Here is a 15,773-nt window from a genome sequence, read left to right as displayed (position 1 = left end):
TGTACTCTTAACTTAATTTTACTTTGCATTGCCTTGTCCTTTCATGAGAGCAACTATTCCCTTTTTCATTCTAGACCTATGTCTGGAGAACCAGAGCATTTGCTGTGCCTCTACTTGGAACAACAGAGCTTTCATGAAAAGCCAAGCTCATTTCTAACTGTTTATCCTGGTTAAATGCCAAGAACTACAGAACACTCTTAGGTATGCTTTACCAACTGCCAGAGTGTGCTTGTCTTACCTAAGACTATGCACTAACTCGTTTTATTTCTCATTCATTTTCCAAGGAAGAAACAAGCAATTCATTAATCAACATGTTAATTGAATAAGAAAGACTCTCACCTCCACGATTTCAGTGCTTGAATACCTCGTCAAAATGTGCTCTGCTGGATGTACCACCGAGACTTGTATAAACGTATTCAGCTTCCGATCACGGGTAGCAGCCACTAGATCCTTGCATGCTGGAGACAGTACAAAATAAAAATAAAATATTCAGAAGAAAACTCTGGGAAAATGCTGTCACAGGGACAAAGCAGACTACACTCTGGCTCCAGATCAAATCTCTAGAGACAAGCCGATTTAACAGAGGAAGTCCCTTGGAAGTAACTCACAGAAATAGGAAGTCACATGCTGCAGAACTGAACTGAGATTTCGTTTCCACTAAAAATACTTGCAGCTTCTGCAAAGCTCCCTGCCAGAGGCTCATCGGCTCCGGTATATGGATGTGCGTGCGCATACACACACACTTACACACACTGCAATAGCAGGTAATTTTACATAAGCACTCATTTAATTAGCCACAAAATCTCTCTTAGCAGCCTAACTCGATCATCTCTTGTCTGACAATTTTCACAGTACGTGACCATTTTAAACACATTCTAAACCAGTTAAATGCTATCAGTGATTAGGTTAGTTCATACAGTCTGATACTAGATTATGAACTTTTTAGTAGAATTAATCATAGAGTAAAAATCTACATACCTAAAAGCAGACAGCAAAATAACCAATTCTTTTGTCAGTAACTGGCATATAAATGAGAAGAATAATTGTATTCTGGCTATACAACATCATTGTTAGAACTCATTCTACCTAATAAATACAGAGAAATTCAGTTCTTGTTTCATAATTCATTTTTATCCTGGGCTCACAGTCACGCAGGTGACTCAGTTCACTGTTTAGACTAACACATGTCATGCCTTCTAACCAAAAGGATGAAAGCACCAAAGAAAAAAAACAAAAGGGAGGAAAGAAACAAATGCACCATTAGCTGCTCTGCAGAAGGGACGTGGACTAATGGGGCGTGCGTTGGCTCAAAAGCAAAACCCATTCACCTTACATTCTTCAATAAGGAATATGCAACTGTGAATACTGTAATAGGATCTACCCAGGGCTTTCTGCAGTGCATCAAACTACACTGGGACCTTAGAAGCCTGAGGGAAGAAAAGAAAAGCCTATGGTTTCGGAGAGGCTAATTGTCAAGAAAGAGCTGAGGACATTTTCTAGGAGTCACTGCTAACCAGGGGCTTCCTCAAGTGCAGCTGACCTTTAACATTTTGAAAGGTGAGTCAGATTATCCTCACAGCAAGCAAACCTGGTCTGATGAGAAGCCAAGGCAAGTAAAGCTCCGATACCTACAAAAGGCTAACTCAGCGTGGCTTAGACTATTTTTTTAATTTGGCCTTGGACCTGCTGCTTGAGGAAACAAAAGGAAAACTGGCTGAAGCTTTTTTACCACTCTTCCATAACAGTTAAAAGGGAACAAGGAAACAATTAAATCTAACCTTTACAGAATATTCTGAAGTTTTTGCTTTAGCCCAAATTGCCAATGAAATTTCTTGGTAGACAGTCTCAAACTGACCCTATCACAATTTGGTGGTAAAAGTGGGATAAGAATAAAAGCTTGTGCATTATTATGAAACAGCTGATATAACAGCACCAGACTCGAATAGCAAGTTGCCAGCAATTCCTTGCTACTAAGGCTCACCACATTATTGAAATGACTCTAAATATTAGCACTACTTGATATAACCTGAAGAACTATGTGAGTAGATTTACCAAAAAGCAGTTACCAAAGCACAAAAGGTTGGGCAGACACCTACCCTCTTTGAACTATATCCTCTGTAAAGGTGACCGCACATGCAGTATCAGATCATTGAAATTTCCAGATACAGCCATTTCCCCCTGCAAACCTGATCTTACGCCACCACCCGATCCTTTAATGTTCCACTCTATAACCATGTTTTTAGAATATAGCAAAGTAAAGCACAGTTTCAGAGGAATGGCAAGAGAACTCATGTTCACTACCAGAAACTGGAACACTGACAGGTATAGTCAAATTTTTCACACCCACCACAAAGGAAGGTTAGCCAGCCCACAATTCAATGGACCTCCAAAGATGAGAAGAACACACCAGAAAGGAGAAACAGAAAGACACAGAAACCTAGGAAAACCAAAAATAAATCCCCAAAAAACCTCACTAGTGACTCTGGCAGGAACCTTACAGCTGAACTCTTGTAAAAAGTACCAGTGCGTGATGAATGGAGGTAAATCCCCCATAAATAATGTTTTGACTTACTTGTGGGATGTCTCAAATACATTAACTAGAAGTGACTAATTCTTTTAGCAACCAAGAGCACAGGCTTTTATCCTAATTGATAAACCTTTAACAATAGGAAGAAGATTTGCACTAAGTGGTTACCACCTTGGTGATATCTGAGCACAGGAGACAATTAATTTCTGTGATAGCAGGGCAATCCAGTCATTAGACACTTTTCCTGTAAAAAGGCAGCTTAGCAGTATGATCTTGAATATCACTGGGTAGAGCTGACATGAAGATAATTCATCTGCATATTTCCAATGGGGAGGATCAGCACAAAGTATCAGAACTCTTTGGGAGATGGCAGTGCAGCAGGATAAATGAAATAAAATGAAACCTGCATCTACTTTGACGACAGAGTTATTTGTCTCTGTTGTGACACTGGGCTACTGCCCTGCCAGTCAGAGAGGATATTCAATAAGGTTGTCACTGGCAGAGAACTGAAGATTTGGTGTGACACAGAATTTGTCAGTTTGAGCCACAGTGCATCACTTCCCTTAAAAACAGCCCAAATGACATGTTCAACAAAACACAAGGACTACTTTTAAGCTGATGCCAAAGAACAGGAGACGTTCATTATATCCTGTTCACAGCCTGGAAAGTTCCACAGCCCCACACTGCATTATTGCCCTTTGAACTATTTTACTAGCAGTATCTCTGGAAATCTTGGGTCTTCTCAAAGAAACAGTCAGCACTCTTTGGACAAAGCGTAACATTGCATGGCTGTGAAAGTGAAATATCAGCTATATGTTACATACTTAAATACATCCGTTGGGCATTATTGACATACTACTCAAAAAGAAACTGATGAAAATACAAACATGAAAGGCATATTAAGGCTGTTTTCTTAACTGCAAATATAACACCGTGAAAGCAGGTTACAACATCAATGCACTTTCCATCATAACCTACACCCAAGCAGACCATATACATAGGTCACATTACTTTTCAATACTTCACTATGCTTGAATTAATTCTGGAAAAACTCATCAACAAAACTCAGTGAACTGAAGTGACAGCTTGTACTTACACGCCAAAAGTACATGAATCTACTCATTGTGACTGTTGACTCAGTGTGTAAAAGCCTGAGTCATCCATTCCCCTGGTGATCCCATCTCTGCTAAGCCTATCAGTGTACAATGAATGTTTAAGGATGAACTGCATTAGGAATAATTTATGCTTTTATATCAACAAAGAAAAAAGTCAAGATGGCAGGAAGAAACAACTCCTCTACATATTAAGCAAAGAAAAAGAAGGAAAGAAAGACAGCAAAGTAATCACTATGTGTAGAGCAAGATGACAGGCTGCAAGGAAAAAGAGTTGCTCTAGAATATATTTACAAATACTTATGTATTTTGTAAAATTCTGTGGTCTACATATAAAACTGCCTTACCATTTGAAGTACCTTAAAACAGATAACACTTAATCAATGTTATCCTTCAACGCTTATTTTCTAAAGAATAAAAGCAAAGAGAATATTAATTGTTATTTCATTTCCATTACTGGTGTTGTTCTCCTATTAAAACTATATTATTCCTCCATGAATCACAGTAAACAAGTCTCCTTCTCTATCAGTCATGCCTGTACGTTGTCCTGTACATTCCAGCACCACTACGATGCACACAAACCACGTGTGCTGTAAACACAAACTGCACAAGTAGATGTTTGATTCTCAAGTCCTGCCACGTTGAATATTTCACTTTTCTCTATGCTGCGCTAACATGCTGGCTGTGCTCTTCATCCTTCTGTGTGCGTGTGCACACATGTAAAGACAACAGAAGAGAAAGCCTGGTTACTGTTTCCTCAAAACCGGGCTATGCTGTAAACACAGCAGAATCTTGCTTCACGGTTTCAGTGACCAATTCATGGGATCAGGGAGAATTTTCTGAAAACGTTACCTGTATGGAGGAACAGAGCAGAGAGAAAGACTAAAACATCCCAATGACTATATAACAATAAAAAGGGGGAAAACCAACAAAACAGAATAAAAAAAACCAAAACAGAAATAGTCTGGAAATTCATCATCTACCTTCCCTGAAACTATAACAATTCTGACCAGGCATTCAGCACCGCTCCAAGCACTAAGCCCACTGCAGCCAAAAGAAATCAATCTGGCAGAGAAACGGGGAGATGCAGCATCTCCCAGAACTGAAAAAGACCCAGCAGCTGGAACAAAGGACATGGGCAGAGGGACTGAAGACATCCTCAGCTCAGAGTTCACAGAGCTGTTTGGGAAGGAAGCGAAGGACTAGCCCAAAAATTGAGAAATGGCACTGAAATGGCAACGTTTATTTTTGTTAGTGGGGGAAGTTACAGCACATTGGTGAATGTCTTCCCAAACTATGGATTCACAAAATGTGTATGTTAGCCTACGTGGCAATTTGCGAGGTAGCTTTTTCTCTAACCAATGACAGAAACACCACCATTTCCCACAGCTTCATTCCTTCCCGTTTTCCAAACCAAAACAGATTCCAAGGGGCTGGTGAGGGATGCGAATTAACCGCCATAGCCCTGTTGCCTCCAGCGCTATTTTGTACGGTCTCAAAACAGAACAGAAAATTAGTAGTATCTGAAGACAAGGGGCATGGGAGAAGCCTGTGTGTCTCACACACATATATATGTGAACATAATGTTCAAAATTTTTTTCATTTCATTGGCATTGCAGCAGCATTATTATCCCAAAGCAACTTAGTTTATAAATAATAATGTACAGTCTGTCTTGATAGACTAATTAAGTGAGGTGCAGCTATTCCTTAGTGGGCAAAAGGACACATTAAATAAGAGAACACTACATTCAGACCTGTACTACACGCAGAACACTAAACAGTACACAGTTTTCTCTCCTCCACCCTGGGGAGGTTTTGAGGAGGGTAGGGAGGCATAAGAGAAGAAAGTGCACATCACCGCTCAACACACAAGCTTGCTGAAAAGAATATCTTCAGTCAGGCACATGTAAAGGCTTAGGAATAATCCAACTTCAGAATATACAGGAAAGCTTTTGAATTATGATCATAAACGCAACTGCAAGAGGGATGAGAACAGGACAGCGATGTGTTCTCTACGTGGCAAAACATGCCTGAAAGCAAATGAGACAAACGTTTGAGGACCGGTATTAGCACAGAATGGTGTTAATGAGCACCCCTCCAGCTAGCGTTCCATAATAAATATTATTAATTGGTTTATCATAAATACTACTAATTGGTTGTCTCATTCATGTGTCAGCAGGAATACTTCAGTTTGCTGGTGAGTAAAGAACACCTCTACCTAGGGACCAAAAGAACAGAGAAGTTACTCCCACAACAATTTGCAATGTGGACTCCCAGTAAAATTCACTGCACAGCACTAAATATCAAAGGATGCAGCCACAGAAATTATAATATCTACATTATCACGAAACAAGGGCACAGTTACATAGTCATGAAACGGGTAGGGACACTCATTAACAGTAGTGACTTAAACAGATGCTCAGACTCGGGTAGAGTCTGCAATGAAAAGAATCTCTACGGAATAGAAGACTACATTTGGACCACGTATACAAGTAAGAAAAGGTACACTGATTTTTACCTAAGCAAAGGTCCAAGACCACTGTTCCTGTCTCTGGGGATGAGAGGCTTGTATAAACATAAAATACATATCTGTTCTCTGGAATGTACAGCTGGTTGCTAAAGTAACCTAGTTATATCACAAGGAAATGCACATACATAATATAATTAGTATCCTTCGGGGGATGCCTGTAATTAAGAGCTGAAAGCAAATTTCTACCAACAGTCCAAGGAGAAAGAGATGACAGGGAAGTCTTATCAGATGAAGCATAAAGAAAGACATCTCTATGACATCTCTACAAATACAGGTTTGGGGGCGGGCGGGGGGAACCACAAACACCACCAATATTAGCAGTACTTACTCTAAGTAATATATCAATATGCTGTCCAGAAAAACATCAATCATTACCCACTTAATTTGCAGCTAAAATAACACGATTATTTAGGAGTCATTGAAATAAGATACACGAATTCTGCTGGGGGAAAATGCTGTATGCTGATGGAGGGTAGGGATAAGTGATCATGCCCAGGAGTTGAGATGCCCGCTGCACTCATCATCCTATTTGCATATGAAGTGATAAATCTGATTAGAATTACCACTGTGAAAATCAGAAGTGATCTATTTCAGAATAAGTTCTGCCCACCCTGGGTTTTGCAGTACTAAAGAAATTTTAGGTTGTGTGTCTTTTGTTTTACTGAAAGCCTCATGCTGGACTAGAGCATTAGGTACAGCACTTTCAAACTGCATCCTTCTGCTTTCTCCAAGAAGGTAAAATAAATGTAAAGGCTTAGGCTGTAACTTTGCATTGCCATTACCAGCAGCAATAATAGCCATTTCCTGATCGTGGCTTTCAATTCTTCTGACGTGTTAGAATAGGCCTATTTCATATTGCAGCTTTGCTATTCAGCCTGGACAACCCCAGTTATTTACAGAGTTTAAGTATGATAGATGCAAGAGACTGGGGAAGGTGGCTGACTGGATCAACGTACAGCTCACAGGCATCATATTTCCACTGCAGAAGTGCATGCATGGTTACATGTGTTAACCATCCACTCAGTGCAATTTACACTTTGGTAGTGCATTAATTCACTGCTAACGTTAGATGATCTGTTCCAGCACATTCACTGCTAACGATCATGCTCCTCCAGTTTTATTTGCAATTGTGTATAATTGACTTCCGCCACCTCTGTGCTCTAGACTTAAACTACACAATGGCATTGAGGAGAATTTCTAGCTTTGCTCAGAACAGCTGGTTCCTTAAGTTATGAAACAAACTGCTCTTGATCAATATTTTTAAACCCCTTTTAATTTTTGAAACTATATCTGAGAATGTGTGTCTGTGTATCTTTTTCATGTAGTGCTATATTTAGTTACAAAAATGTAATTCTTCCAAAAAAGACTGCATTTCCTTACTGAGCACACTGTGCCTCTAACAGCACAGAGAACTCTGTTTTTCTGAGACACTGCAGTAGTCTAGTGACAGCAAAGCAAAGCTCTTGCTGTTGCTTTAGATTCTCAATTATCCTCTTTACCTTCTGTCCAAAACTATTCTGTTCATGGCACTGCCTATTAATGGTATTTACGCTCTGACCTGAAGGTGACTTCAGCTCTCTAGTGAGCTTGAAGTCTTACAAAAACTTGCTATACATTACTACACTCCAAAATATATTTATATCAAAATGGATTTTGATATTGCTATTCCAAGGCTGTAATTTATTTTGGTATTGTTGGTATGTTAGAATACCACAAAAGGATTTAAATCTCCTGGAAACAGAGCTAAATATCATTTCTTCCTTCACCTTTTCCCAATATTGTCATATCAAGTATCTAATAAAGAAGTAAACTTGCTGTAATTCTTTCAGAGATTTCCCACTATCCTGAAAATAGAGTGGTTACAAGTTTAAGTACCAGCTGAAGAATCAGAAAAATAGCAAATGGTATACAGACTTCCCTTTTGCTTTTAACTATGAGTTTCTTTATAGTATAAGCTCATAGCAAACATCTAGAACCTGTAACAATTTCTTTCAGATTTTATAAAGAAAATATATTCTGCTGGCTCCTAACTTTGTCCATCTCTTCAGAAACAAAATAAATGTATCAGCAATACCACAAGAAGATGAAAAGAAACAAAAATGCCAAGTCTCCCTCCAAGTTTTCAGTCAGCCACATCTGTTTTTATTATAACAGCATACATTGCTTCCTTTGGCACACGCATTTATACACTGCTATACCAGTTGTCAAGTGAAGCATTATGTGGTTTTGATCCTCACTGTGCAGTATTACTTTACAACACTGTAGAGACGGTCTTTTTCTCTAACATGTAAAGAAAACTCAGCTGTTGCTTAGCCTCACTGCAAATCCATGTCATCATATACATCTTTACAACATACTTTCAGACTTGGTGAGGAAAGAAGCTTCCCCTGCAAAATAAAGGAAGGCAGTCAAGCAACACAGAGTCCAGCAACTACAGCAGACAACAAGCTTCAGAAAGAACTCTAAACGACCTGAAATCTTTTAGGGTGCTTCTTCACTGCAGCACAGCTGTTCTAAGCAGCTGCAAGTGAGCTACTCCGGATTCTGGGTATAAGTCCAGCTACAGGAGCCCAGACCTCAGTAGGGAGTGATTCACCCTGCTTCTTCAGCATATCGTGCAGCCTGGACAAGACCTCAGGGTCCCACAACTATGTTGCTATTACCACCCAAGCTAGCTGATGTCGACACTGACCCGAGTACATCTAAACAATAGTGCAATTTTAGGGGCTGCAATAAGGATGTCTCTTTCACATAAACTTCTCTGGACCCAGCTCTCTAATTAATTATAAGCTAATTGACTATGTGGCCACAGCCCTGTTGCCCATGATACACTGCTACTGAATAGAACTATTCATTTCTTCTTTAAGTGAAAATGTTACATAGTAAAGGCAATCTTGATGAAGGTGCCAGGAGAAGATGCAGCAGGGAGCTATATTAACAATACTAACACAAAAGAAAAGCCTGACAATAGTTAGACTTGCAAGCAAAGCTTGACTGTCTAACTGAACAGCCTTTAAGACTCATTTGTCTGAGAAGAGTTGTGTTCCTTCCTTTCCGTACGCCAAGGACAGAGCCTCCAGTGAAAGGCAACAAAGCAATGTAGTTTTGATCAACTTCACAAAGATTCCTTAGAAAAAACCCCACCACCCAAGGGAGCACAGCAGAAAGGTTTGAGCGCTGTAGGACTCCACGTGTAGTGCTCAAAAGAGGCAGAACGTGGCCTTTAAAAAAAAGTAGGCAGGGTATTATTGAGCTGTATGATTGTACTGGTATTTTATTATCCCTCCCACCCCACCCCCCGTTGGGATGCTAAATGCTAGCCTGATTCACAATTGGTTCTCTTTGCACAGATGCCTGTCAAATGTTGAAAATGGCTAGTAAGTCCCTGTCTAAAAAGAGGGTCCTCTACAGAAAACAGAAAGCAAAGCACTAGTCCCTCCAACACACCAGAGGTCATCTTTTAGCAAAACAAAACCCACGGTCTTGGACATGTCTAAAAGGAAACCAGACTAAAATGTACTTCAACGTCAAGGCAAAGAAGAGCAAGACACACTTTTAATCAAAGGAGAAAATAGATTTCTGCAATCCAGAACAATCACTTTTAGCCCTGTAATGATTAAATTTCCTAGTCAGGAAATGCATGATAAATGCTAAGTAATCTGCATGCAAGCTGTAGTTAAAAGGAGACATTCTAATATAAGTAAGACTTGTCTGAAAAGGTGGTAATTCTGGATTAATACCTAAATTAGAGATTCAAGTAAGAGACAATGCTTTACTCGTCAGGGGATTTTGAAACAGCCATTCTGACAAATAAATTGAGATTACTTCAATAGCGTGGGACCTGCCCGAGACAGCGAAGTATAACCCCTTTATGAGGAATTAAAAATAAATGCATTTGTATCTTTTCACATAAATGACAGAGTCCAGAAATAATAAAAGCTCACAGATCAAAGGTTGTGTCAGAGGACAAGTTTCAAGGAATCCGTCTACCATGAGCATTTTGGATTCGTTTACTCACATATCCTGAAGAAATAACCTTTACTCCTAAACTTCTCCAAAATGTACGTCTCAACCATGAGAACTCTGTTGGTACAGACAAACAGCCTTTAAAAAAAGTACAGGGTGACAAATACCATACTGACTGTAGCTGTTGTGACACATTTAGATGTCATTTTAAAGTAATATTTTTAAAGCAGCTGGTATTTTGAGACAGATCTAAAAGGAGGAGACGTTAATGATTTCTACAGAGCAGTAGGGCCCAGCGTACTGTGTGCTAAACCAGAAAGCTGGATCTTTGTGTTATAAATAGACTGTAATTTCCAGCAGGAGTTTCTTCAAAGGTGAAAAACTGCTATTTACACATTACAATACTATGTTTGAAACTGCCTTGGTTTTGATGTGTTGACACATGTAAAGACATAGCTGACTTCTTCCCAGAGAAATAATTTTAAATTATTTCAACTCCTTTGCGCAAAGAAATATTAGTTAAGGATTAAAAGGGAAAAAAAAAAAAAAATCCTTCATTTGCCCCTGTAGAGAGATCCCCTGGCAGATTTGCAATTTAAATCCAAAATGACCTAGGTATTGCTGCTCTTCATCTCAATGGGAGCATGTTCAGATCTCAAAGTTGAAAACAGTTGCAGCCCATTTTAGTTTTTAAAGCAGTTCATTTACAGTCCTACAGCCAACAATCCTCAGCTTCTTAGGTGTGAAGAATTCTGGTCTTCAAAGAATGCCAAGACCAAATCCCCCTTAACTCATCATAATGAAATTCTGTACTCATTCAATCCCCCAGAAATCAATCTTAAATGCAATAGAATTTCAGATTAAAGTGTCAGCTTTACCTTGTTTTGAACATTTGAACTATATTTCACAAAACAGGTATGTTTTTAATTCAGTTCAATTTATTTCACTTCAGTTTCATATTCCACGTAACAGGAAAGAAATACTAAAAATATGGTTAATCTCAGTGATTTAAGTGTCCATAACTGTACTAGAAACTATTATCCACAGGAGGTGGGGGTAAAACAGTGAAGAAAAGCATTCTTTAGCATTTTGTTTGTTCTCAGCAAAGCCCTTCCAAGCACCTCAGGTTGGTCTGCTGTCATGCAGCATCCAGTGTCGTGTGGGATTTTGTGGTGCTGCATTTAGGAGAATTCAATTTTTTTCAGGGCCTGCAGGGGAACCTCATTTTCAAGTCAAATCTCACCGCAGGACATGCATTTCAAAACTTCCAAAAATCAGTACATCTATAACTAATGTGTTCAAAAGGGGAGGATGACTTCAGTCTTCTATTAATTAGATGTTTTGCTTTTTATGGAACTTCTGTTTCCACATATGAGGATAAAAAAAAAGTCCATTGAGAAATGTTTTATAACATGAAAGTATTCCTGCAATTATTTCTATAGGCATATTTAGAGATGTATTTAACAACTGTCACTTGATTCAGTTAACACAGTGCACTACCATTAGTCAAAAAAGTCAAGAGCTATCATGCTTTGAATTACTTAAAAATGTTTCAGTTAATATATTATTGGCCTCACAAAACAGAATTGTTTCATGTCTGTTTAGCCATTACCATTCTGCACGACAAGAATCATGAACGATGTGACCACTGTAACCTGTAAATAATTTGCTTGCTTTTTGTCTCCCAAATGATCTATACTCTTTTGGAATTATAAGGTGACTTTATCTTCAAGAAGAAAGATACACAAGGAAAGAGATGTGAGGAATTCTCCAGACAATTCTTCATTTTTACAGACTGGGCCTAAGGTTAGAAAAGACCAACTGCAAAAAGTGACAGTAAAGAGTCGAGTGTAAACTCACAAAAAGACAGAGATGTCCACAAGTGGGTTTTAAACAGAATAAGCCTCCACACACCTGCTACCTAGCTTTGGAGGCATTTAAAGTCACCAGGTATTTAAGCTTTCAACTGTAAGAGGTCCCTACATGCCTGCAGGTTGGCTTCTGGGCATGTCCCAATTGCCTCAGCCTTGACAATGCTGAGCAGCTCAGAGCCTATCTCTGGCCCTGACAGGATTTGCAAACCACACACCTATCTTGACAGTCTCAGGCTGGCAGGCAGTGGCAGGGCACAGCTGCTAGTCCACGCTCTGCAAAAACATCACTGCTAATTTCCTTCACAACAGACCCAGCGGGACGGCTGAAGGAGAAATGGTGCCAGTGCCCCTTTTAATTCAATAGAGCACTGGACCAGAAAGAGGTCAGATACAGGGCAGATCCACAGGTTTATCATTCTGCCCACCTCTAATATAGCAGCTACAAACCACAAAAAATTGCCAATTATTACACAAGGGAGCGCATACAAGCGGATACTCAAGTCTTCCTCTTGAAGCTGTCCCACCTTGATTTAAAAAAGGAAGACCTACTGGCAGCAGGTGTAGAGGGGACAAAAGGTAATTTGAAAGGTAATTTCTATATTTTACATATATTATTTTACGTTCAATTGTCACTGAATTCAGGTCACTGTCCACGGTCACTCCAGAACTCAGGTCCACCCCACTGGAAAAAGGGCATGAAACACTAAACAGTCATCCTCAGCTTATTGTCTTTGACCCGAATTCTTTTATTTGTGGAGAAAGAGGCAAGAGTTTCAACTCAGGGTAAAAGTGTCCATTTCAATTTTATTCCTGGCCAACACCACTGCTGCAAATACATATTCAGTAAACATTCTACTTTAAGCTTGCATTTTGCAAGCATTCCCACTAGTAAGTCTTCCCTATGAGAATATACATAAAAAAATAAACTTTGTATGCAAATGTACACAAAAAAAACCACAAAAATGAGCACCAATAAGATATTATCCCAGGCCAAGAGCATTCACAAAACTTTAATTCCACATTTGCTCAACTCTCTCCAGCCCTAACTCGTTCTTTACCCAAAAAGCAAGGCAATTCAGGCTGCTGTTATACCCTTATGTGAGGCACACTAAACACAGCATAAAGGATTTAATGACAATGCAAGAGTAGAAGTTCCCTAAAACTGCTTGAGTCCATATAGATCGCAACAATTTTAAACAGTCTAATGTCAACATAATTATAAGGGATTATTTAGAGATCCTGAAGAATATCTAGATCAAGGCAACAGATACCTTACTATCAACATACGGCACAGAACGTGACAAGAGTCCGTTGCAAACCAATCACTAACAGCAAGCTCTAAGAAGCCTCAAAAATCCTACAGGAAAGATACATGACAAATCCCTGCCACATAGATCACAGAATCAGTCTTGAGCTTATCGAGTCCAACCCCCTGCCCAATCACAGTCAGCTGCAGCAGGCTGCCCAGGACTGCATCCAGTTGGGTTTCGACCACCTCCAAGGATGGAGACTTCACAACCTCCCTAGGTCAGCTGTGCCAGTGTTTGACCCCCTCACAGTAAAAAAGTCTGTGTGGAGGGGTTGTGTTCTGACTGAATTTCATGTGTGTTTAACTTCAGTCCATAGTCTCTTGTTCTTTCACTGGGCGTAACTGAGAAGAGCCTGGCTCCCTCACCTTCAGTCTCTCCCACCAGGTATTTAGACACATGGATAAGATCCCCCATGAGCCTTCTCTTCTCCAGGCTGAGCAGTCCATGCTCTCTCAGCCTCTCCTCATATGAAGGACACTCCAGTTCCTTAATCATCTCCAGTCTCTTAATCACAAATGTTACTTTTGGCATCCCAACTGACTCTGTTCAGTAATTCCAAAATACAAGCTATTTCTCATACCCACCTAGAAGAAATCCCAGGACTGTAAGGAGTATTTGACAGAAGCAGAGGAAACTAATATTTCAGCCACTGAAGCACAAAACCAGGAACACTAAAAATGGCTCTTAAGCAAACTTAGTGGTATATACAATTTCAAGTAGAAATAAAGTTTAAAATGTTAATGCTACCAGACATGGCAGTTTGATGAAGAAAAAAAAGCCTGTCTACCAGGAGAAGCAGTGTAGTTTTCAAGGATTTATGAAAATGTAGTTTATTCTTAGTAATGAAGCTGTGGAGTAGACTAACATCTATTGTTGAAAACATTCTGCAGACACTGTATGCCTTCTAAGCCTCCCTGACAACGGTATGGTTAAGGAATTAAAAAAAAAAAAAAATTAAAAAAATCAATTACATCCTGAATAGCTAAAATGTCAGCTTCCCGGGAGGTAGGGAAAGGTTGGAAGAAGGTAGCAGTACCAGGACTGCCATCCAAATCTCTGTTGTAGGTAGGGAAGTCTTATAGAGCTTTCTAGAAGAACAAAGGAATAACTCATCCTTATTTGGCTTGTTGCTCTCTGTGTATAAATGTCTGCAACAGAAATGACTTTCAATAAGGATCTAAATAGTCCTCTTCATTCAGACCAGTTTCCTGGATCCACAGAGGAATCAGTCATGGACTCATTATGTATCAGTTAAGCACAAAGCCATCAGGTCATGCAAGAACTGTACCTGTGGACATGCTGGTCACACAGTGGGAGAGTGGGCTCAGTGCCCGTCTCATCTAGGAAGATGCTACCCATAACAACTCCTTCCATAGCAGAGAACTGCTAGGTAAGCCATTGTTCTCCCCTGCCCAGCTCAGCCACTGATCTTGCACATACCTCTGCCACTCGCTCTATTCCACCACTCTGGCACCCTAAAGATTAAAGCTGTAATAGGCGACACGCATGAGTACATACCAACAGACACCCCCCATAAATCAAGTCTCATAGTATGAGATCGAAGAGATCTACATGGGAGGCATGCTAGGGAATTCTGAAGAGACTCATTTGAGAGAATGAGGTTCAAATATTAAACTGGAAAGAGTACATAGGTTGGCAAGACAAATAGGAGAAAGTATGCAGAGTAGGAGGTGTATTTTTGGGGAAAAGTAGGAAGAGAAAAATAATGAAGAAAAAAGAGCAGCAGCGTGCACCAAAAATAACTTCTCTCTAACTTAATGATCTTTAATCCTACATTCCTATGAACTAGCTTAAAAATACCCTGGAAACATAACTTTTCAGTTTCATCATAATAATTTAAAAGTTTATGTCACATTCACCAGAACACCCAATACTTCAGAAGCCAAGCATTACACTTGTAAAAATACTAAAGGACAAATTAAGGTATCTACTGAGTTGTTTGAGGTTTGGTTTTTTTTTTTTAACATCTATGTGAGAAAAATTAATGATAGCCCAATTTAGACAGAATAGCATTAAATCTCTACCTACATCTATAAATTCTTAAGTAACTCTGGAACCTTTTTCCTAAGTAACTTCCAATAAGCCTTACAAGTTATCATAAAGGTTTCTGACTGCTTTGAGTATTTTACCTTAGAAACTAGACTTAGTTCAGGCAAAGCAGTATGAGTACCCTTATTGTGAGGAATGAGATAGGTGAACCCATGCTGAGACTGAGCTGTTGTAATTAATCTGCTTCCAGTACCCAGCCTCACTGGGGCACTGAACTAGCACCCAACCTCACAGAAAACACTACAGTTTTCAGCATAGACACAATCTTATCCCTTTGAAATTTTGGATAGAAGGAATTTTGCAAACATGAGACAACATTTACAAAGTCTATGAGAAAAATGTGAAGTAGACACAAAAGTATAATTTTCAATATCAAGAAGAAAC

At 39.4% G+C, this 15,773-nt stretch overlaps 1 protein-coding gene across 5 annotated transcripts in view; it reads right to left on the bottom strand.

Moving 5' to 3' along the window:
• The window catches only part of INPP4B (inositol polyphosphate-4-phosphatase type II B), a 296,620-nt gene that overhangs the window by 183,260 nt on the left and 97,587 nt on the right, over nucleotides 1-15,773 (bottom strand). For all 5 annotated transcript variants that reach the window (XM_087736750.1, XM_087736748.1, XM_009468757.2 and 2 more), the window contains exon 6: nucleotides 340-458. In XM_087736750.1, the coding sequence (XP_087592876.1) occupies nucleotides 340-458 (119 nt within the window). The remainder of the gene's footprint in view (nucleotides 1-339; nucleotides 459-15,773) is intronic.

Source organism: Nipponia nippon, unplaced genomic scaffold (genome assembly GCF_047370975.1).
Source record: "Nipponia nippon isolate SJK-2023a ecotype South Korea unplaced genomic scaffold, ASM4737097v1 scaffold_6, whole genome shotgun sequence".
Classification (NCBI taxonomy): domain Eukaryota; kingdom Metazoa; phylum Chordata; class Aves; order Pelecaniformes; family Threskiornithidae; genus Nipponia; species Nipponia nippon.
Note: the sequence above shows the minus strand (reverse complement) of the source record. Positions and strands in the feature narration are given on the sequence as shown.